Consider the following 22,031-nt stretch of genomic DNA (forward strand, 5'->3'; position numbering starts at 1 on the left):
CCTTTTTGAGGAGCTTATTTTTGGAGGGGCTTATATTCGGAGGGGCTTATCTACGGAGGGAAATTTTCGTTTCAAAATCAATTGGGCTAGCCTTATGGTTGGAAGTAAATTTACCGTTTTTGTGTTGTTTTACTTTGTATTTGAGGGCAATTTTCCAAGTGCAAGCCCCCGGGGGGCTTATATTTGGAGGGGCGATTTAACGGAGGGTTTTTTGCGTTACCGGTTTGGGGGCTTATATTTGGAGGGGCTTATACATGGAGGGGCTTATTTTCGGAATTTTAGGGTATCTAACTAGCAAAAGTTCATTTACAGTAGGATGCCTAAAATGAGTACAATTCTACAGTTTCGGCCGAAAACAATTTCCACTAAAACAATAAGGAGGCGGTTAAAAGATTTCCAAAACGGAAGAAAAAAAAAACAACAGGAAGTTTCTGAAATACACGATTGTTTGTCACAATTGATGTTACGATTATCATGGTCAAAAATATATTGTTCTGGTATGGTCATGACGTACGCTAAACTGAACTGTGTTAAGGTCTTTGTTTATATTATTACTATGGATATATTGTATGTAACGATCATTATATTAAATGGATTAAAAAGATATTTTTGTCAACGGCCTTCAGATTGGATAAGTACGTATAAAACGACATATATCAGGCAAAATCGTTCTTTTTTGCGTCGTCCTTGTGTGGACTGTCGCGAAAACCGTGAACTCGATCGCGGCAGATTTGTGACGTCACGAGCGAACAAAACCAAAAAATTATGGTTTTCCTCGCAGGCAGTTACGCGTGAAGGGTGCGTGGGAGTATTTTTAAACGAAATGAACGCGTCATTCTTTACGATTGCTTCTCTTTCATTAAAAATTACCTAAATTGCCACCTCTGGTTGAAGCACGCTGTCAGATATCGAAAACAGCTACTTTAAAGGGGGATATAGAAAGAGTTATTGGGGTACATTGTTTGATCGTCCCCAGATGCTATTCAAAATTAAGTCAATAAGACAGAATAATGATAATACTCTTTCGAGATAAAAAAATATTAAAATCCTCCCTTTTTGTATAATTGCCATGGATGTCATGTCCTTTTTCTTTTCTATTTTTTCCTTTGGTTTGATTTTGCTGCGTTGTTTTTTGCGTGAGTGTGCGAAAAACTTTTTCACGATTTCTTGAGGCAAAATTACCCTTGGTCTCTTGTGGTGACTCAAGAATATCATGTTGACGAATAAGGAAGTTTTGAGTAGGCGTTTATGTATGTATTCATTCAAAAGTGTACAGATGGTCGCGGGATTGGGAATACATGATTTATTGCGTTCTGATTGGTCAGAAGAACAATGGTTGATCGACAATTTCCGACAATACCTAAACATCCGGGGATTCGAGTTCACTTTTGTTGATGGCTGATAGAAAGACAGTCATGGCGAGTTCCGTGGTGGTAGTTTGTCATATATTTTAACCATGAAACTTTTTCTCCTTTATTAAAATCAAATGGAATTCTATGGATTCGAAAAACCTAAAGTTTATCTTTCTTATCGTGGTTCTAATCCTGGACTATGGACATCTTAGTGATTCGCCGGTGGCCGGTAAGTTTCTGTTCAACTTTAGACCAGTTGCACCCCTCTTGCGATCAAAGATTCGAGAACTCTTGATTTTCAAGGATGAAAAGTACACTCATTTATATTTGTGCTTTGTAACTTTAGGTTGCCTCACTTCGAGTGACTGTGGCTATGGCCAATACTGCGATGAATGTGAGTAAATGTTCAGTTATTGAGACGTTTTATTCGCGTCCTTGTTTTAATATTCTTGGTCTTTGATCGCCAACCTCGATCCATGTACCAAACTGTTTGAGTATTCTGCGGTCACCTGGTAGATCTATAAAAATCAAGAACATTTTATTCTCAATGTCATATGCTTCTATGTTATTATAAATTGTTCTCTAAGAATGTGAAGCAGGTTCTAGTGACTTTCATGAAGCTGTTTTTGACGCGCTTATTGATCGGCGTCGAATTTGTTCCAACATTTTGATTAATTTCGTTCTGGCTGGTTTGATTTGAATGTGCTTCCCGCCTGAACGGAATACATTTTCTTTTTCCTTAAATTTTAACAACATATCACCATTATTTTAGTGACAAATTTCTCTCGTATTTTCACTTACGAGGTCCTATTTTTAACGCTGTAAGATATTTAACTTTAGCCTGAATACCAAATAGTTGAATACCTCACGGGTTCAAAGCGATCGTTCCCGAAAATTATAAATTTGCATATGTTTTAACCGTAAACGGTAGTTTAGTAAATAACTATAATATCAGGGCTTTTTGCTTTATTCAATATTCTTTGTTCGTTATTTTGCATGTCTAATTCCTTGATCTGCAAACATAACATGTCGCACAAAAATGTATCTGAAAATTCGACGTTCTTTGCTCGACAGAAGTTGAGCATAATCGTTGAAGCAGAACTTGGTTTACATTCAAACAGTCTTCGGGCGTTATCACAGCAATCTTTGTCTCGTTGTTTACTTGAAAGTACATGTTCGTGTAATATCTCGATTAAAGGATTTCTTCCTTTATTGTATGAAAAGTAGCACTCGTAGCATTTTATGATAATTTACACACCAGCTTACTAAACCCAGTTATTCCCAACATGTCTTCCCTAGAAACCATTTTTGAGTTTAAGAATTTGTCGTTCTTTGTAGACTCAGTAAAAAAACTAAATAACGATTAACCAAAAAAACTATATTTGATAATTTTCTTAGCGGCTTATTGATTATGCGATATTGCTCCCCTTCTTTATGATGTTCTCGTTTCTTACAACATGGTCGTCTGGCAGGTTCACACGGCGGCTTACACCTTTTTTTGCTTTTTTTCCATACTACTGAACCATGGAAATACAAATAGCAAAATTAAATTCAGCATTTTAGATCACTGAATGTAAGGAAATCCTTTTTTACATTGTACAAAAACTAGACAAATCTAAAAACGGTATTAATTCAGCCAGAAACCGTGCGAAAAAAAACAAAACAAAATTTGTGAACAATTGTACACAAATAGTACATAATTGGCATAATATACTGAACTTATGGAGACCTTAGGGTGCCTGTTTTTTGGTGATAAGGGACAACAAGATCTTCCAAACACTCAAGACAGGGAAATCTGTCAAATCACTGTGTTTCCTCTTGTGTAATTTTAGATTATGGCCATCCCCATTTTTTTTCCGTTTAGCGTCGAATGCGTTTCCTGATATTGGGTCGGTCGGTCGGATTGAAAAAAAAAAACCTAAAAAAAAATCACAAGAAGTCTCGGAATATGAGGCCCTAGTACCCCAGAATGACGTTAAAAGTTAACATTTACATATTTCGATTAACAAATGCACACTAGCTATACTGTTAAAAAAATGGTCCTGTTTTTGTTCCTGTATTTCTCCACACTATCCTGTGCTCATTTTTCAGATTAAAAGAATTATTTCAAGTGAAAAATGGTTTAACTAGGTCGTTACTTCTTTTTTTTTTTTGAAAATGCCAAAAATCTGAGGCAGTCGGACGACGCTAAACGGAGAAAAAAAAAAGAGGATGGCCTATGGAAATTGCAATGTGAATAAGAAACAAGAGAAAAGAAAAATGAAATGAAAGAATATTCATTGCAGCCTATTGTGGCACATGTTGCTTTCATTCTCAGACATCTTGAAAGTGGCATTCATTTGAGGATTTACAGAGAAACTGATAAAACTGAATGGTTTTTCTCATTTTTACTGTCCCTGTATGTTGCAGATTTGTGTAAGAGAGAAGTAGCTGGCCGACAAGGTAGGATCTATCCTAGTTTTGTAAAATTAAAAAAAAAAAAACATTTGCTTGCAAATAAAATTTTATGCAACAATTGAACTAGTTAATTTAATTTTCCCATCACGTGACAGTGCTCCAAGCTCAGTTTTTTTCAAAGTCACCTTTTGGCGACCTAAAATTATAAAATGGTTGCCAGACATAATATATTGGTCGCCATAAAAAAAAACACATTTGGTGTAATTTTACATGAAGGTTTATACTGCCGACCACATTGATTACTGGAACTTCATTTTTCGCGTGTTACATGTGAAGGTGTTCCGAGTTGATCCTAAGGTAAGCTGATGTGGATTTCTGAAACAGTTTCCTTCCGTAGAATTGGTTCATATTTTTGCCAAGTTTCAGCAGCTTTTTCTGTAGCAAATGGATCTCCAGCAGCAGATAAAGAAACCTTATACACCTTGGCTCACGACTGCTGAACGCAGGTCGCCAAATTGGCGACTTTAGTTACAAGTTTAGTTGCCATCTTTTTTTAACACTGTACTCGCCATGATGACCAAAATGGTCGCAGCTTGGAGCGCTGTGTGAGGAGAGTTTGGGAGCATGGAACTGAGGATAATGTTTTGAAATTTGAATCTAAATGATGCCCTGTTTTTGCAATTCTGCTAATGAAAATGAAGCATAAAAAAACATTTTCTTGTTGGTCTGCAGCTGACAGTTTTGATTCAGGGCTGTGCTATAGCGGAGCCCAGAGGCCCCTGGCGCCTAACTTTTGTTCTTGGGTGACTAGAAAATCTTAGTTTTTTCATACAAATCATATGCTAGGCACCCTAGATTTTACAGTTTTAGAGCACCATGTTCTCTTCTATTTTCCTTAGAGCACAGCCTTGTGATTAATTGACAGTTAAGAGCAAACCATGAAAGAGAATGTAAGGGTGCTGCTAAAATTTGGCCTGATCACGGGTTAAATTACATCGAGACTTGAACTCATGATCTCTGTATTACATTCCCTATGTACAATATTATGAATCACTCAATCATATCTTTGCATTACTGATTTTTTCATTGTAGATTATCCATCTTATGGCAGAGGAGAGATACCAAGAAGAATAAGTTCCAATGAGTACTATAATTCCAACTATCGGGAAGAGTTTGATAACAGGGATGACATCAGACTTGATCAACCTGATAATTCAGAATGGTATGCAGTTGAGAGTGACTATGATCGCAGAAAGGAGGGGCGGAATTTAGGACCATTTTTTCCAGTTGAAGATTTACCTTCTGACAGGAGAGTTCTTGACGCTGAGTCATTGCCCCCTATTGGGGTTGAAAACTGGGACAAAATTAGTATTGGTGCAAAGCATGGTACTAACAAACAATCCAACCGAGATGAATACAAAAGTCTTCCTTATGATTACAATAGTTTGAAAGCCCCGAAACATATACGACAAAAAGAGGATTCTGGTTCTAAATCTGCACAAAGTGTTGGTCACAGAAGGGATTCCTCTAAAAATAAGAATGAATTTGTAGACAAGAGTCTTAAAGATTCTTTAGGTGACAATGTAGACTTGGCTTCCAAAAAAAGTGAAATAATGCAGGCAGAAGACAATGTCAGAAGCTTCCCTGTAGATAGCGAAAAGAAAATTCCACCAGTCCCATTAACTAGCGAAATAGCACCGGACCATGATAATTCTGGTCTCCAAGACAATCGCATGCAAACTGAAAAGCAGGCTTCTTCCGAAGGAAGGAGAGAAGAAGGAAAAGTCATGGTGAAGGGCAAGGTAAAGAAGGTGAAGGCGGACGTAGTCATCGATCAAGGGCCTAATCCAGAGAAGACTTATAAACGTGTTGAGGATTTTTTTCAAAGCCAGAGGGAGAGCTCCATAGTTGAAGTTCCTAATTCAGTCAAGAAGGAAGAGGCGTCAAAGCTGTACAAGGATAATTTTGTTCCAGTGAAGGATGATGCCAGTGATCATGTCAGCAAGGAACAAGGTGAGAAGACTCATGATTAATGGATATGTCATTGGCATTGAACTATCTTTCTTTAAAATGGGCTCAATATGGTCTTAACTCTGGAAAAATCTCACATGAACCTAATGTAGTGGCCTTATAGCCAGATTTCAAGTGACAGGGATGATTGAATGGCGGCAAAAATCAAAACCCCCCAAAAAATCCCTGGACCAAAATTTAACCCCCAAAAAATCCCATGCCGAATTTCGGAGCCATAAAAATATATTCACGGATTTACGCGGCCGGGATACGCAGGAACTATCACGAATCTTCAGACTGTTTTGAGTACCCAAAAAAATCCCTACTTAAATCAAGCTAACCAAAAAAATACTTGCCAAAATTTTTTCAACCCCAAAAAATACAGAAATTGAAAATCTCAACCTCCCCAAAATTCCTTCAATCATCTGTGTCACTTAAAATCCGGAGTACCCCACTGGGCTGGTCTCCTGCTCCATAGGTTAGTGGTAGAGCATCTGGCCTAGTAACCCTGAAGGTCATAGGTTTGAATACTATTGGCAGTAATCCAGGGGCGTAGCCATGCCAGCCCAGAGACCTTTAGGCCTGTGCTTACAAATTTTTGGTTTAATCACTCTGCCGCTTGTAATAAATTATGGATTGTTGGGGTGAGCTAAAAATCTTAAGAGCTCAAGGTGTTGGTGAGATCAGTGCGTATTAGTCATGCGTGTAATTTTCAGGATATGTGGAAATGAAAGTCAGCCAGGCCTCCAACAAGTCAAAAAAGTAGGCTACCCCCCCCCCCCTGTACTGAATCCTATTGGGAGTACAGTGGAACCTTGATGTAACGAAGGGCCAAGGGACTGGCGAAATTTTTCTCGCTATAACGAGGTTTCATTATAAAGAGGGTTTTTTTCATATATTTTGCTATTACCGGGGTAAAGAAAATAGTTTGTCATACTAAGGATTTGGTTATATTGAGGTACATCATATTGAGGTTACACTTTAATCACTTAATGAGAGCAGTGGATTTCCCTCCAGCTTACATGAGCATGACCCTTAGCTTAACTCTCAAACATTGTTGAAAACCAATGGAAAATAAAAACCAAAATAGGCCACGCCCAAGCTGTTCAATACTTGAAATCTTACTAATTGCCCACCTAAAGGTGAAAATGAATTCTGCAGCTTCATTGGGAAGGCTGTTGTTTGCATTTTTAAAGTTTAATTCTATGTATGGAGTGTTATAACTGTTGTCATAACTTATTTCATCTTCTTTTGCAGCTGATTCTGATAATTTAAAAGAAGGCAACATCAAATTGTCAATGAATCAGAAGTAAGTTCTCCTCCCCTTACACTTCTACTTTCTGATGATACAGGTCATGTAAGTTTACAGCCGTGAGAGATTCTACAATCAGGAACAAAATTAGTGGAGACACTTCTCCATTTCTGATGTTTTGCTGAAAAGGGGAAAATGATGCTTTTTCTCCCCCACCCCTTCCATGCAAAGTTGTGCTGCTGTTTGCTACCTGTAGGAAACAACCAACGCTCCGTCCTTTAATGGATGGGAGGGGAAGGGGTGTGGATTGTTTTGTTCTCTGAAGTTACCCAATTTGAGGACAGTGTCTCAATGATTTTATCGTCGATTGTAACATGCCTTAGATCTGATCTTTCAGTGAGGCAGACAAATACAGTCAAACCTTGCTTTGCAAACATCCTCTTAATACGAACACCTCATTATTACGGACAGTTTGCTTTGTCCCCGGGGAAAGAAAGCCCTTACTTTTTCTCTAAATCCAACCTGCTTAATACGGATATCCCAGACACTATCTATGGCCCCCTCAATGTCCTATTTAACCCATTAAGCCCCAATATACCCATACAAATTCTCCAAACTGACCTCCATACATTTCTTTAAAGAATGAGTTGAGAGAATTTCATAAAAGATCAATGCATTGTCACTTTGGTGATCATTTTATCAATTCTCATAACCTTTTCTCTTGACAATGTATGGACATTGTTAGGAGAAAATTGATGTTGGTCACCATTGGGACTTAAAGGGTTAATGGAGTTTCACTGTATGATGGAAAAAGAAATATAAAAGACATGCAGTCTCGTTCGACCATTAAAAACCTAAAGGATGTCCCTAAATTAGAACACCCATTAATGCCCAGTAGGTCCTGCAGTCCATTATTCTTGTATCCATATCACTACTGGTGATTGTTTCAGTATGTTACACTATACAGCTTACGATACTTTCTCATGCATGCTTCCTCACAACCTCTGTACACTCTAAATCTATACAGTGTAACTGCAGCCCAGGCCAAAATAGTCGCAGCCGCACTTCAGAATGCCCTTTGGAACTCTGCGCCATCCCCTATGTTTACTGTGATAAAGTAAGCTAATGATCATGATATAAAGATAATCTGTCCATTTTTAACACTAATTTTTCCATCACCTCAGTAACTTTCTTAAGTAACACAGCTGAAGATTCAAGATCCTCGTGGCCCCTAAAATAATGTTTCATAGGGGTGGCCAGTTCCTCATTGTTAGTTACCAGGTTGTTGCACCCTTCAGAACTATTAGTTTTGTTTTAACTGAAACTAACAGATAGCGTGCGTTACAAACATCGGATAATTTTATGTGCTAAAGTAAACTAAGGGGACGATAGGTGGGACCATAATAAAATTAAAGAATCGACCAAAAAAGACTGCTTCAAATACAATATTTCATATTGCAACATGAGTTTAAACAAACAAGATCTTTAATTGGACGCCCGCCACTGTGACAGATTACTCTTAACATTGTTTTCAAAAATTTATGTCTTCAGAGAAATCTACATGTAGTTGACAACGTGGTTACTAATTTAGAGGATTTGGTCATCAATGCAACACAGAATTATTCTACGATGCTCATGTGTTATTACAGTGTTAGCTGTTTATATTAACAGAATGTTTGCTTGTGTTTTCAACAGGGTCAACAATGCAGAAGTGAAGCTTAAGATGGCACAAACACAGTACACGCTTGAAGAGCCCAGGGCTGTTGCCGAAAGGATCAAAAAAGGTATTAGTTCAAATAGACTTTAGTTTTTGAGTGCTACACGCTAAAGGACCATATAGTGAGCCGTTAAATCTTTTTTTAAAATTATTTTTGAAACTTTGTTTGTGGTAATATCTTTTCAGAACCCAGTGTGAAGGATGAAGTTGCACGGAATAGTGGCCTAAAGATCAAGGCAGCTGATTATGAAGATACTCCAGTAAGTCTTAAATTAGTACCCTGTACAACCACTTATGTCAACTTGTTCTTTCAATGGCCCCTCCCCCCTCCTCCTCTTTAACCTCCCTTGCAATTGGACATAGTGCAAGAAAGTTAGAGAGAGGAGTAAGGGTTTGGGGTTGTGTTGTCGGGGCATTAACCCTATAGCATTGTTTTTTTCTATGGACTGTTCTCCATAAATTTCTTATGACCTTAATGAGGAATAAGTCCTTCCTTTAGTTGTCAACTTCTTTTATTTTTGGGAGCTTTGTGCTTGATGTACCATATTCATGCAATAAGTTAGGAGAAATAATATACATTGTTATGTTGGGTACTGCTAGGTTTTAAGGAGAATTGAACTGCTAAGGGATTTACAAAAAAAAAAAAACAGTGAAATGTACCTTGACTTGAGTTTGAGTTGATTAACTACAAATTGAGCCAATGGGAAAGTGAACTTAGTTTGAGTTATTAGGGGGTTTAGGTGAAGAAGTCTCTATGGTAACCTTAGAGCCTATTTCATTGTTTTAGTCTTTTACCAACATTTTTTTCCTTCATAGTATTATATGTTAAGCCCTAAAAGTTATTATTTTTAGCTCTAAAACCTACACTTAACAAAGATTAATTTGAAGAACTTTTAAATATTTTCAAACCTTTCTGCTTGGATATTTTTCAAGAACTACAGGTTGAACATGAATCTATTGTGTGATTTTGTGTAACTCAACAAAACTTAAATTTTACTTTAAAGAACAAGCTATTTAAAGTATTCATCAATCAGTTACCATATATGGGAATAGCTCATAAACTATTCAAGTGCTGTCATATGAATTAATTATGAATTTAGCAGAAAGCTTTCATTTCTTATTGTGAATAATACATCACAAAGAAGCCTGTCATTGACTGAAACACTATTACTGCCTAGTCTTAGTGAAGAATAAGACTTATGTGCTAAATTTATGTGAGTATTTTTGTGTAGTTCAATTGAATTTATTTTCTTCCTTATTGAAATTCAACGAGGTGTAAGATGTGTTTTTTCTAATCTTGATTTCTTTTGACATCAATAGAGAAATCCTCTTCACAATAATTATTGTAATTTTCCCAATCCTTGGTATTATTTTTTATACCATGCTTTTTCCACATCTTAAACAAGTGTTTCCTTCCTAGGCAATTGTGAAACAGGTTTTTAATTTCAGTTTTAACTTGTTTTTTGTTGTGTGAGCGAAGAGACTTTTGTTGGAAATTTTGTTTCTATTCAAAGATGAATTTAGAGATCATGATGTAAATCAGAGAAATTTAGTTTTATTCACTACTTTTATAATAACTTTAATTATTTAATTTTTAAGTTTAAAGTGTTTTTTGAACAACACTGTAATTTTTCTTTTTTAAAATATAAGATTATATATTATTATCTAATTTCAAACTGATTTACAAGATTTTTTCTCACTATTTAGTTCAGATTAATCTCTCGTAGTTTTTGTCTGCTAGATTTTTAATTTTCTCGATATGTTCTTCTGAACACTGGAACAAAGCATTAATTTATTCCCTCACTCAAAGGATCAACCGTCTTTTCACTTTCCAAAGAATTTCAGATAATCAGGGATTTCACCATATTCAGCTGCCTCTGTTTTTGCTGCTTTGTCAAAAAAATTTCTGAGTCATACATGTACACTGTTTACAAGTAGCCATTACGACACCTAAAGAAGGATCATGAGGTTATTCCTATATGAAGTTCTCTCCTTACAGGCAACTCACCCAGCCAAGGAGTGGTTACCCACACCACTGACCCAAGCCACTGGGGTCTAGGGCCCCTACCTTTTTTAATTTGAACCGTGCTGTGGGTTCTTTTACCTCTCACAAGAACCATATAAGTCAAAGTGCTGTGGGACAGGACCCTTTTGGTCAGAAAGACTCTGTGTCCAAATTCTAATGGAAAGTGCTTCTTTATTACTTGCAGAGCAAAAATGTGAAAAGTGGACGGCCTAAGACGTCAGTGGAAACACAGCAGCCAAAGTATTTCCTTATCACTATCATTGTTGTTGGTTGTGTGACCGGAGTTGTGTTGACAGCAGTTGCAATTTACCTGATGATGAGAAGGTATGACAGCCTCATCCTTCTGGAGAGCAAAGGGTACTAGAAAGCTTAAGAAACCACAACAACGAAAACGTCAAAAAAACAATTGGTTCTTTTAGCAAAACAACAGCTCTGCACATGCATCACGCTGTTTAGTGCATTTCCTTGACATCCACTGCACGACTACACCCTGACATTTTATAGAGGAAGTGAACATATGACAGACAGGTCTTTTCCTTCTCTTGTTTTGAACCTTGATAAAGTCCTTCAGAATTCAACTCCAGGAAAAATCACCTTCATTTGACAAATCGAAGGGGTTTATGTAGACACAATTAAGTTTCAAAGGGCACATTTTTTTTGTTTTCACTGCTGTCATCGTTGTTATTGCTTAAGCTCCCTGCTTCTAAAAGTACAACCCTGAAAGTGTTTGTTGTGTCTATCTGAATGGGATTTTCAGTGTCCCAAATGTCTCTGAAAGAGGACAAGAGACAACATCAAGTATTCATCAATCTGCCATGTTTAATGCCCCAGGATTCTTACAGTGCGCATGTCTTAATGTAAAACTATGAACATATTACACTTGAAGGGTCAAAGTAAAACTATGAACATATTACACTTGAAGGGTCAAAGTTTAATAACAACAAAGCTCGAGGGCTTCCAGCATCTAAATCACTTTCCCTTTGTTAGTGCAAATAAGATTGACTGCTACTGCTCAAAACATCAGCTTTTGAATCTGTCTTTCTGTCGGCAGTTCAACTCGTGAATATCTTTTTATAAGCCTAATTTTGTTTTTGTTTCTTCTATTTGTACAATACCATCCACCATCCATTCTTTGTTTTTATTGGGTAACCCTCATTGTTTTTCAAATTTTTTTGTCAGGCACAAAGAAACAAAGGGTTTCAAGCCAGTCACTCTTCCTGGTCAGGAAGCCGCTGCAGACTACCAGGTAAAATGATTTGAACCATTAATTTACCCATCCAACAGAAGACAAAGATGTATTGGAGAATGCATTTATTGTGTTAGTACTGCAATTATAAGGACTCTAGCAGCTGTCAATGAACCCTGGTACCATACTTTTGTTCTTGGGTGACTGGGAGAATGGAAATCTGATGCATAGCACCCTGGATTATATGGTTTTTAGAACATTCAGGGTGCCAGTTAGCACTTTAAGTCCCAATAGTGAGCTTCATCAATTTTCTTTTAACAATATCCATACATTGTCACAAGAATTAATCAAATGATCACCATAGAGAAAATGCTGTGATCTTTTATTAAACTCTCTCAACTATGTATGAATATCAGTGTGGAAAATTTGGTTGTGGATATTGGGGCTTAAAGGGTTAATAATTATTTTTTTCCAGACAGCCATGCTCAAATCAAGGCTGTTCAGGGCCGAATGGGTTTTAAAAGTAGCTGTAGTAGCACTGTTGTAGCCCACTTAAACAGCCTTGAAATCTAATCTATTTAAAAGGGACCATTTCACAGCACTTTAGTCCACTTTGTTTGGTTTTGCTAATCACTGCTATGAAACTTGATGTTTGTGAAGAAATTTCTAAATTCCAAAATCACGGTTTTGTCACAAGATATGTCTCCTAAGGGTAATATTCAAAGGCACCTACAACAGAGATGAACTTTGAAGAAATGTTGGGCTGAACTCATCTTTTTCAATCCATTTCAATCTTCATTAATTTATCCATCCACGCATTCTTTTGTACTTGCTGTTTTATTTGAGTTGTTTGTTTTTTTCACTAAGTGAAAAAAACAAACAACTCTTAATAGAGTCTTAATAGAGTTCTAAAGTGATGACATCCTAAAAATTAAATTTGTGAAATTATGGGATTTGTCAAGATATTCTAAAAGAACAAGACACCTACTTGACAAAAATTAGCATTTCAGGGCAAATTGTCTCTGAGATATTAGCCCAGTTATGCTCTGATGACTCCACACAAATCCTTCTAAATTTGACTTGGGTCTAAACATTCAGACTCAAGTCACAAATTAAATTTTTTATGACGTCACACATTAGAATTCAATTTGGTTGCCAGTTCCTGATATCTGAAATTGGCGAAATAATGTGACATTTATACAAGATGTAAGGGTTAAAACTCATCCTAAATCAGTCATGTATGGGTTTTAAGGGTGAAAGATTATGGCTGCATAGCTGTTTTTTTAACCAGCTTTGTCACTTTTTATAGGAACTTTGTCGTCAACTGCGTGCCACTCAAGGTTGGGACAGTGCACCTGTAAAGACTACACCCACACAACATGGTGTTGAAAAAGAAAAGGGACTGGGAAGTGGACGTGCTCCCAAATACTCCTGGTATGTAAAACTGTGAATGCAACTTCCAGAAATGTATAATGATTCCAGTAAGTTGGATTTTTTCCATTCTTATCATTGGCCTGATAATTAAAAATACATTATTAATTATTCTGTTTCAGGAGTGAGGAGCCTGTTGTCCCAAATATGGACATTTCCACTGGTCATGTGGTTTTGGTAAGTATACTCATCAGTTGTTGGTAACAAAGATGATAATGTGTAGGATAACATTACTGGTGGTTGCCGGTTTTCTTTGTTATAAGTAACTAACCTGGACATGAATATAAGGACTAACCTTAAAATTATATCATTACACAAGTGCAAATATTTGAATATGGGCATTGCCTGTGCACCATACTAAGGAATAACTAAAATAATTTTGCCTTTCTCTCTCATTAGGCTTACATGGAAGATCACCTTAACAATAAGGACCGGCTAAACAAAGAATGGGAGGCAAGTATTGGAATGAGTTTCTTTTTTCTTTTTTCAAATACAGCATGACCTCTGGTCCATGATGAAACATCTGTTTGGGTGACTGCCTTGATTTTGAGTTATAGGAACCAAGATTTCTTTTGAAGGAGGCTTACAACAGTTTATTAGGTCAATGTTAACTATGTCCAACCACCATCAGTATGTCCCAATGCCCATGATATTGTTACTAGTATTCTGTGGGCTTAATTTTGCATTTTAAGGTTGTGTTCAATTGACAGCATAATTTTTATGGAATACGAGAAATGGAATAAACATGATCTAGGGATCACTTGTTTTGGCATACATTGCATTGCAATATGTAGATGTCTGTTTAAAATAACATATTCTGATATCTGTAGTGTATTCATGGTTCAAAGGTCATAGTAAAACTGATGGAGCCTCTGGCTCAGAAGATTGTGCAAACGCCTCCCACGTCTTCGACATTAAATAAATTATTCTATTCTATTCTAAAAACTTTGCATAGTCTTATTCCAAAATATGGTCCTCATCTTGATGCCGCAATCCTTCCTCGATACTGTACTGTCAGGTCAAAGCAGGGACAGATAACTTGTTATTTTACTTGTGAATTTATTTAGGGCTTAGAGGCATAATGATAATTTTGATTTCTTCTGTAGGCTTTAAAAACTTATGAGGCTGAACCTAATAGCAGAGAAGTTGGGAAAATGGAGAAGAATCTTCGCAAGAATCGCTACGGTGATGTGCTGCCATGTAAGTTTTATCCTGTTCGAGATTTAGATTTGTTTGAAACTTGGAAAGTGTTTTAGAATGTGAATCGAAGTGGTTGCCCAACTATTGCTGTAGCCAACTACTTTGGTGTCTGTTTTTTTCTCGAAGCTCATAAAACCAAAACACTAATGAGTCTAGATCTCGAGCCACTCTCTACGAGAAGGTCTTTTCATCATTGCATTACAATCCGCAGCGTCTTATCTGAGAAACTGATTTTAACTTTAATTTTATCAAAAGTCAAGCGGTTCATTCATGTAAATAAGATGCTCCAACATTATCTTTGATTACTCCTTCCCCAAACTAACTGGGGAAAACAAATATTTATCTATCTTTCTGCAAAAGACTGGAACAGTCTTCCACCAGATATGAAAGAAGCATGTTTTTTAATCTACTTTTAAATCCAAGCTAGAAACCTTTTTAGAAAACCTGAACTAGTTTTAAACTTTGTTACTTCAATTTTAAGATTTTTACCCTTTAAATTTAGGAGTTAATTTTACTCTTTAGCTATTAAATAATTAATTAATTTAGTTAATCTATGAGGGCTCCACTAAAAACCACCATGGCGAGTTGGGCTCCCTCTTTAAATATTCTTATTTTTTGTTATTTTTTCAGATGACCACAATAGGGTTCTTCTGAAGGAGACTGCAAGTGCTACTGGTTCTGATTACATCAATGCCAGCTATATTGTAAGTGATCAAACTCCAAATTTTCCTCTTTGTTTTATCCATTTGTTACCCAGTTATAACAAAGTAATGTTCACGCATCCAACCTTGTTTGTGGGGAGAGGGGAGAGGTTGGTCATTTGTGATTCAAGAGAAGGTCCAGAAATACAAATAGTCAAGAGACATTTTTCCATGATTGTAGGGGTGGGAACCATACCCGCTATCCCTCCCCTCCTTCAAGATTATGGGCACAAGAAGCTTCATTTGAGTCAGAGAGAGAACCTTGCCCTTATGTCAAGCACTAGATCCTCCACGTCTTGTTGTAAGAATTTATCATGGTGTGATACGCCATTCCATGCTTCAAATATTGTTGTTTCATCATGACTTTGGCATTGAATGGCTTGCTTTGTTTTATTGTGGTGTGTACTCACATTACATGTGACTCTCAACAGATGGACCATGATCCCAAGAATCCTTCTTACATTGCAACACAGGGACCCCTAGCTCAAACAGTGTCAGATTTCTGGCAGGTAGGGTGTTATGCTATGAGCATTGTAAATTTTAAATTGTAAATATCTTATTATCCACTCCCCCAGAGCTTTTCAGGGCCAATTTACAACACTGGTTGGGGGACTTTTGCCAGACTGCTCATGGTGCAGTTTACAAGTAATGAAGGAATGAGTTTGAATTTGACCCGGGACTATGTCCCTACTCTTTACAAACAGTGTTTGGGTTCTTCAATGTCCCACAGAATTTATTATATGTACAAGGATTGTGAGACAGGGCTTACAGTTCAATGTCCTTATCCAGGAAGACTACAGAAAGTCTAACCATTTGCAAATATCATGACAAAGCATTGCTTTCTCCTCAGTTATTTTTAAGATCTGGGGTGTTGGTCTGGCCGGGGTTTGAACCTACATACAGCCTCCCACTCACAGAGCTTGTGCTTATCCAGTTGAGCTAACAAGCCTTCAATTATTTTCATTCAGTTTTATAACCCGTTTCATTTTGTTGCCCTTTCAGATGGTGTGGGAACAAGGCGTGGTAGTTATTGTTAACTTGACTAAGCTTTCAGATCTTGGATTGGTAAGTGCTGTCCTCTGTCACTTTTAATGGCCAGTTTCAAATTGTTATTGATATTAATTATTTTTATAACTTCTTCTAAGATTTCAAATTCTGTGTCGAGTGCAATTAAAGGATTAGAAATTAAACCATTGAAATTTTTCTTTTACAGCCCCAATGCCATCGATACTGGCCCGAGGAGCAGCAGCCAATTGTCACATATCGTATTTATGAGGTAAGTTGCCATAAGTTAACATAAACCTTATGATTTGCCATGCTTTCTTGTGCAAATGTTGATATCGTTTAATCTGCATCAACCCTAAATGTCTTGTGTTCACAATTCAGGTTCACCTTGTCTCGGAGCATATATGGTGTGAAGATTACCTAGTGAGAAGTTTTTACTTGAAAAACCTACAGGTATACACATGGTCATACTAATGAGCATTATATTTTTTTCTTATGAAATAATGAGTTCCACGGTACTTAACAGGGAATGGTGATTTAAAAATATACATGCTATGCCAGCATGCAAAGAAAGTCGTGTCCAGTAGCCTGGGGCTAGTAGATTTTGCTATCGGGTTAGTGAATTCTGTTCTTAACTTCAGTGCCCAACTGGCAAGTGAAGTATTTTTGGGAAATTCAAATTACAGAAGAACTGTAACCATGCTGCTCATCAAAAAATTTTTGGGGGGCTACTTAAAAGGGGCTAGTACCTACTAGAAACAATTTGCCCGAATAGCAAGCCATAAAACCGACTTTCTTTGCACCCCCGGCTTGCTTTGTTAAGGTAGTTTTAAGTGATTAACCTTTATTTCAATGTATCCTGTTTGTTTTCCCATCTTGCAGACTAGTGAAACAAGAACTGTTACCCAATTCCACTTTCTCACTTGGCCGGATCTTAATGTTCCTGCTACTCCTAAGCCGCTTCTGGAATTCAGACGGTAAGAGTTGTAAGGAAGTGACTTGTTCACAGAGTAGTGTTGTTCTTCCGTCAGCACTGGTAATGACCTTGACATCCCCCTTGATGCCATTGATTATTACCTGTTTTTTCTTGGCTGCTTCCGTGCGCTTTTCTTCAGCTCACTAAGCTAGCACCCTCACTGTTACTTATCAAAATTAATGAATCTCAGACGCCACAATTATTTTAAAGCACCCAATGATAACTTATCATGGCATTACAGCCATCTCTCTTTGCTCCTTGTCGTGAAGAGCAAACGGAGATGGCTGTATTCACAGGTAACGACGTCTTTCTTTAAATTTGTCATTTATCCTCTTGTACACAGCCACTTGCTTGACACTTACGTTACGTTATACTTAGAACTTTTACCGACGACACAGAACTACATGTTACCTAACGAAGAAATTGCTTGCAATAAATTCTTTTCCAAAAAGTAGATGAGTCCTGATGTCTCCCTTTAGTTTTGACTTTCAATTTGTAAGCAGCCTTTGACTCTATTCATTTTGAGTGGATACTTGCAGGGGTTTACCTTGGTCCCAGAGCTTTTTCTCTAAATTTTTCATCACTAAAGAGAGAGTGAGCTGCAAATCAACTCGTTGTTGCCACTTTGGGCTTGCTCTATCTTTCGCGAAGAAAAATTTCATGAAAAAGCTCTGGGACCAGGGTAACAGGGGTTCAACTGTGTTATAATCAAAGGATATGTTATTCTTTAGAAAAGTGAACAAGTGCTTCAGAGGCCGAGCCTCTCCAGTTGTTGTTCACTGCAGTGGTGGAGTAGGGAGGACTGGAACCTACATACTCATTGACATGGTGCTGAACAAGATGATGCGAGGTCAGTGCAGTGGATTACTGATTAAAAAAAACGTTTAATTATTAAGTTAAAGGAGTTTGAACCAGAATTTTTGTGATTGCTAGAAACACACTCTGGAAACACGTTTGAAATCAAAGAAACCCAAAAATGTTGGTTTAGTCTTACTTAAAATAATTCTGAATTCGACAAGGGCAAGTGTTGAACATGAAAACGTTGGCTCAATTTTTTCAAGTTGTTTTCCATATGACAGTCTATTGTTTATCGAACCTTGACATGCATGCGCACTTTTTCATTATTACTCTACTATAGAGTGTTTTCACATGACATCACGACGGTCATATTGGTGTTCCTAAACAATGAAACGACGGCCATGTTGGTGTTGCAAACCAATCCTGTGGAAGTTGAACTCTTTTCTGATGCAAAAACTTTCTTTTGTTCCAATAAATTAGCACAGATGCTGGCCACGTGACTGAAAACGCTCTATAGTAACTTAACTGCAAGTGCATGTCTTTAAGTTTTGATTAAACTTGTGTTCACAGACAGTTGCAAAGAATAGTTTTAGCGAGCGTTTTACCATATTATTATGACATTTAGAAGCTTATGAGGATCAGCTGATCTGCTTTTATTGGGTACCTTCAGAAACTTAACTCAAAAGCGGTCTGGTACCTAAGAGAAACAACACTATTGTACTTACTTGAATGAGCACTGCATTTGGGAGCCAAAAGACTACTAAGTACAACACCCTCCAAGAAACAATGCAAAGAAGAATTCCAAATAGGAATTTTAACCGCAATCAAGTGAACACGTCCATCAAGTAATTGTCACAGAAGTCTTTAGATTTTAACTAAGGCACATCACGTAGTGAAACTGGCAAACAGTGTTCAATGAGTATTATTACAATAATATTGTATTCTTTCGGTATGTGCATCAATCTCTAGTCATGAAATTACATATGAAGGGTTGTTAAGCAAACAACAGCTAGAAGTTGCATGACATTGGTGAGACTGTCCTTGACTTAATTCACAGGTGCTAAAGAAATTGATATTGCTGCTACAGTTGAGCACCTGCGTGACCAGAGACCATCAATGGTTAAAACTAAGGTAACGAACGTTAGGATTACTTCTGTGTTCTTGAACAGTTTGAAGTGGTTATTCTGAGATATCAGCAACAGCTTTAATCAGTTATTAAGTGCTGGTGTTGCCCGGAATCCGTTGCCTGGATTGTTTTGATGATTCGTTGTGGAAACACCTCTGTTGTGATGCTGGACAAGTGGCAAGATTGCAGGTAGTGGGCAAAACACTGACCCCCAGTCCATGGACTACCCATATAGACTACTCTAAAATGGACTATGCCCCTGGCCATGGTTGTTCAAACGTTGGACATCGCTATCCATCGGATAAACCACTATCCAGTATAAGTATTAAGAAAACCGATTGCGCTATCCACTGGATAGCGTTATCCACCTTTTGAATAACTGGGCCCTAAAGTTTAGTGATAAAGGTTAGAAAACTGAGTGAATCAAGTTTGAGGTCAGATTTCTAAGTATAATGAACCTAAATGGAATCTGATTACTCAGTTTGCTAACCCTAATCACTAGACTTAGGCGGCATAGTCCATTTTAGGGTATAGGCCATATGTAGCGAAATGTATGGGGACAAGTTTGAAGAATCTGTATGTTGATATTGGGGCTTAAATGGTTAAGATATTGTTATTTTGTTCTTTTTAGGCCCAGTTTGAGTTTGCACTGACAGCGGTTGCTGAAGAAGTGAATGCCATCCTCCAAGCTCTTGCCAAGTAACTTCTACACTCACTACAGTCAGCACTGTGTACCATTTTAGTTTTATCTGCTGGACATTTTAATTTGGCCATTCAAAATGGTTTGGTTCTTTAAGATGTTGGTTTACAATAATACTGTTAATAATACAATAATTGAATGAATCCAATTCTTGTTATAAGTTGTAGCGAAATCTACAGAGTAGGTGAGGACTTAATTTTGATGAGAAATTCATTTATTTATATATAATTTTTATAAAATGGTAAAGGTTTTATTTTGATAAGGTTATGTTCGTATCACAAAAATATATCATGTCGGCTTAGAAAATTATGAAACACTGACCAAATTTGGAGCCCTCGACACGACTCGAGGATTGTTTCTCATTCACATAGTTCACGAGTCACGCAAATGTTGTCACGCGTTTGTCACACTCGATGAAGAACATCTTTCCCTCTCTATAACATTTGTCCCGGTCTTTTCATTTTAGGTTTTGTTCGTAATCAGGGACAGACATCTAAGTGTATAGATAGTATTTATTGTATCAAAGTTCTTTCCCATAAATTTGGTATGTTTATGGAAAATTATGTAGGCTTGCGTGGCAGCCTCGTGATAGTTTTAGTATGTTTGCAACATTTGTTGCGTTCAATCGATAATACAGGCAACAAATTCCCGCGCGCAACTTTTCTAGCAACATTGTTGCGTAACATGGAGAGAGAGATTGTTTTTGTTTTTTTTTGTTTTTTGCAACCCGCCCGAGCAACAATTAGACTTGAGCTTTTCACTGTGTTCAACCTGCAACAGCAAATAATTGTTGCTCAACAAGTTACTAACGCGTGTGGCAAACCGAGCAGCATCGCTCTTCAATGTTGCTCGAGAAAAGTTGCACGAATATGTTGCCCGTATTACTGCACCTTAAGTTGTAAATGTCATTTTGTTTGTCTTCAATGGAAGAATGTTTTATCTCGAATCTAGTGAAAATTTTAAATTTGTTATAATTGTATGATATTAGCGTCGTCATACTTGCTAATCATACTAATTTTCGGTGTATATGTTTAATAATGGAAACACGTAAAACAACTACTTCCTTTATCTATGAGCTGCTGCAAATAGTCTGACAACAGATTGTTTCCCGTGGGCGAAAACAGACATTATGTCGTCTTTGAAATTTTAGTTGAAGAATTTTTATCCAACCTTCAGTCGTCACACTGCATAAAAATTTAGCAAACCTTGTCAATACGGTTTGTAGTTGCTTACGTGATTTATTGGGAACAAGGAGCTTGAGTACTCCATGAAAGTTTTTCAGTTTTCGTGATATTTCAGTTGTTTCTCAAAAACGTTTGACGGCTGCTGAGTCAAAGCCAGCCATAGAGACAACTGAAGCCGTGTATCATTATACAAATTGTTGTTCAGGGCCCAGTTGTTCGAAGGCCGATTAGCGATTACCCAGGGTTAAATTTTCTCAAAAACATTTTCTCGGATAATTTTCCCTCTTATTTTTAAGAGCATCCAATCATCAACTTGCTGACAAAAAGAATTCAAATTTCGCACAAACCCTGGGTTATCTTAACCCAGCTTTGAACAACCCGGACCAGGCGTCCTTCTGTAAAAAAGTGGACACTGCTTTCATCCCGCAATCAGAGCCTCCTTTTGTGAGTAAGTAAAAGAAAGACTCTGGATGCCTTTCGAAATACTGGTCCCAAGATCGTCGCATATTCTCAAAAAAGTGCATTGATGCCTTTAATGTCGTCCACCGTCTCGAACCGTCACTCGTTATTACCCAAAAGTATTAGCAAAATTATATAATATTATATGAATTCAGTGGCATATCACAAACAACAATTATTTTTATTTATATTTTTCTTGAAACAGTTTAGTTTGACTTGAACAGAGAGCGCTTGCGTCTCGTTCGATCTTTAACTACCATGCAAAGTCGTCGTCAAAGGGACAGCTCTTTCTGTTTGCCGAGAACTGAAAGGTTGAACGAAAATGACCGCATTTAACGGGGTTTGTAAGAATCTATTTTAGATTTATGTCAGAACGGTATTTTTAACTGAATTTTAAACCTAATCTGTCCGAATGTAGCTCGTCTTAAACATTTATTGATACCAACCAACAGACGTGTAGTTAGGTTGTATGTTTGACTTCTGCGATGTTCTCAAAGGAATTTGTCCTTTG

The 22,031-nt window shown here is 37.2% G+C and overlaps 1 protein-coding gene across 1 annotated transcript; it reads left to right on the top strand.

The window, feature by feature from the left end:
• Positions 1–1,398: 1,398 nt before the first annotated feature.
• On the top strand, positions 1,399–20,586 carry LOC140931157 (receptor-type tyrosine-protein phosphatase N2-like). The gene is made up of 22 exons (XM_073380908.1): positions 1,399–1,581; positions 1,699–1,746; positions 3,762–3,794; positions 4,842–5,762; positions 7,017–7,068; positions 8,707–8,795; positions 8,915–8,988; positions 10,939–11,078; positions 11,934–12,000; positions 13,250–13,374; positions 13,494–13,548; positions 13,771–13,824; positions 14,478–14,571; positions 15,202–15,275; positions 15,704–15,781; positions 16,275–16,337; positions 16,486–16,548; positions 16,659–16,730; positions 17,160–17,254; positions 17,985–18,103; positions 19,109–19,182; positions 19,809–20,586. Exons 1-22 carry the CDS (start codon positions 1,497–1,499, stop codon positions 19,878–19,880), a joined length of 2,547 nt encoding a protein of 848 aa, XP_073237009.1. The 5' UTR covers positions 1,399–1,496; the 3' UTR covers positions 19,881–20,586.
• Positions 20,587–22,031: the final 1,445 nt, after the last annotated feature.

This window comes from Porites lutea, chromosome 3 (assembly GCF_958299795.1).
Source record: "Porites lutea chromosome 3, jaPorLute2.1, whole genome shotgun sequence".
Lineage (NCBI taxonomy): Eukaryota > Metazoa > Cnidaria > Anthozoa > Scleractinia > Poritidae > Porites > Porites lutea.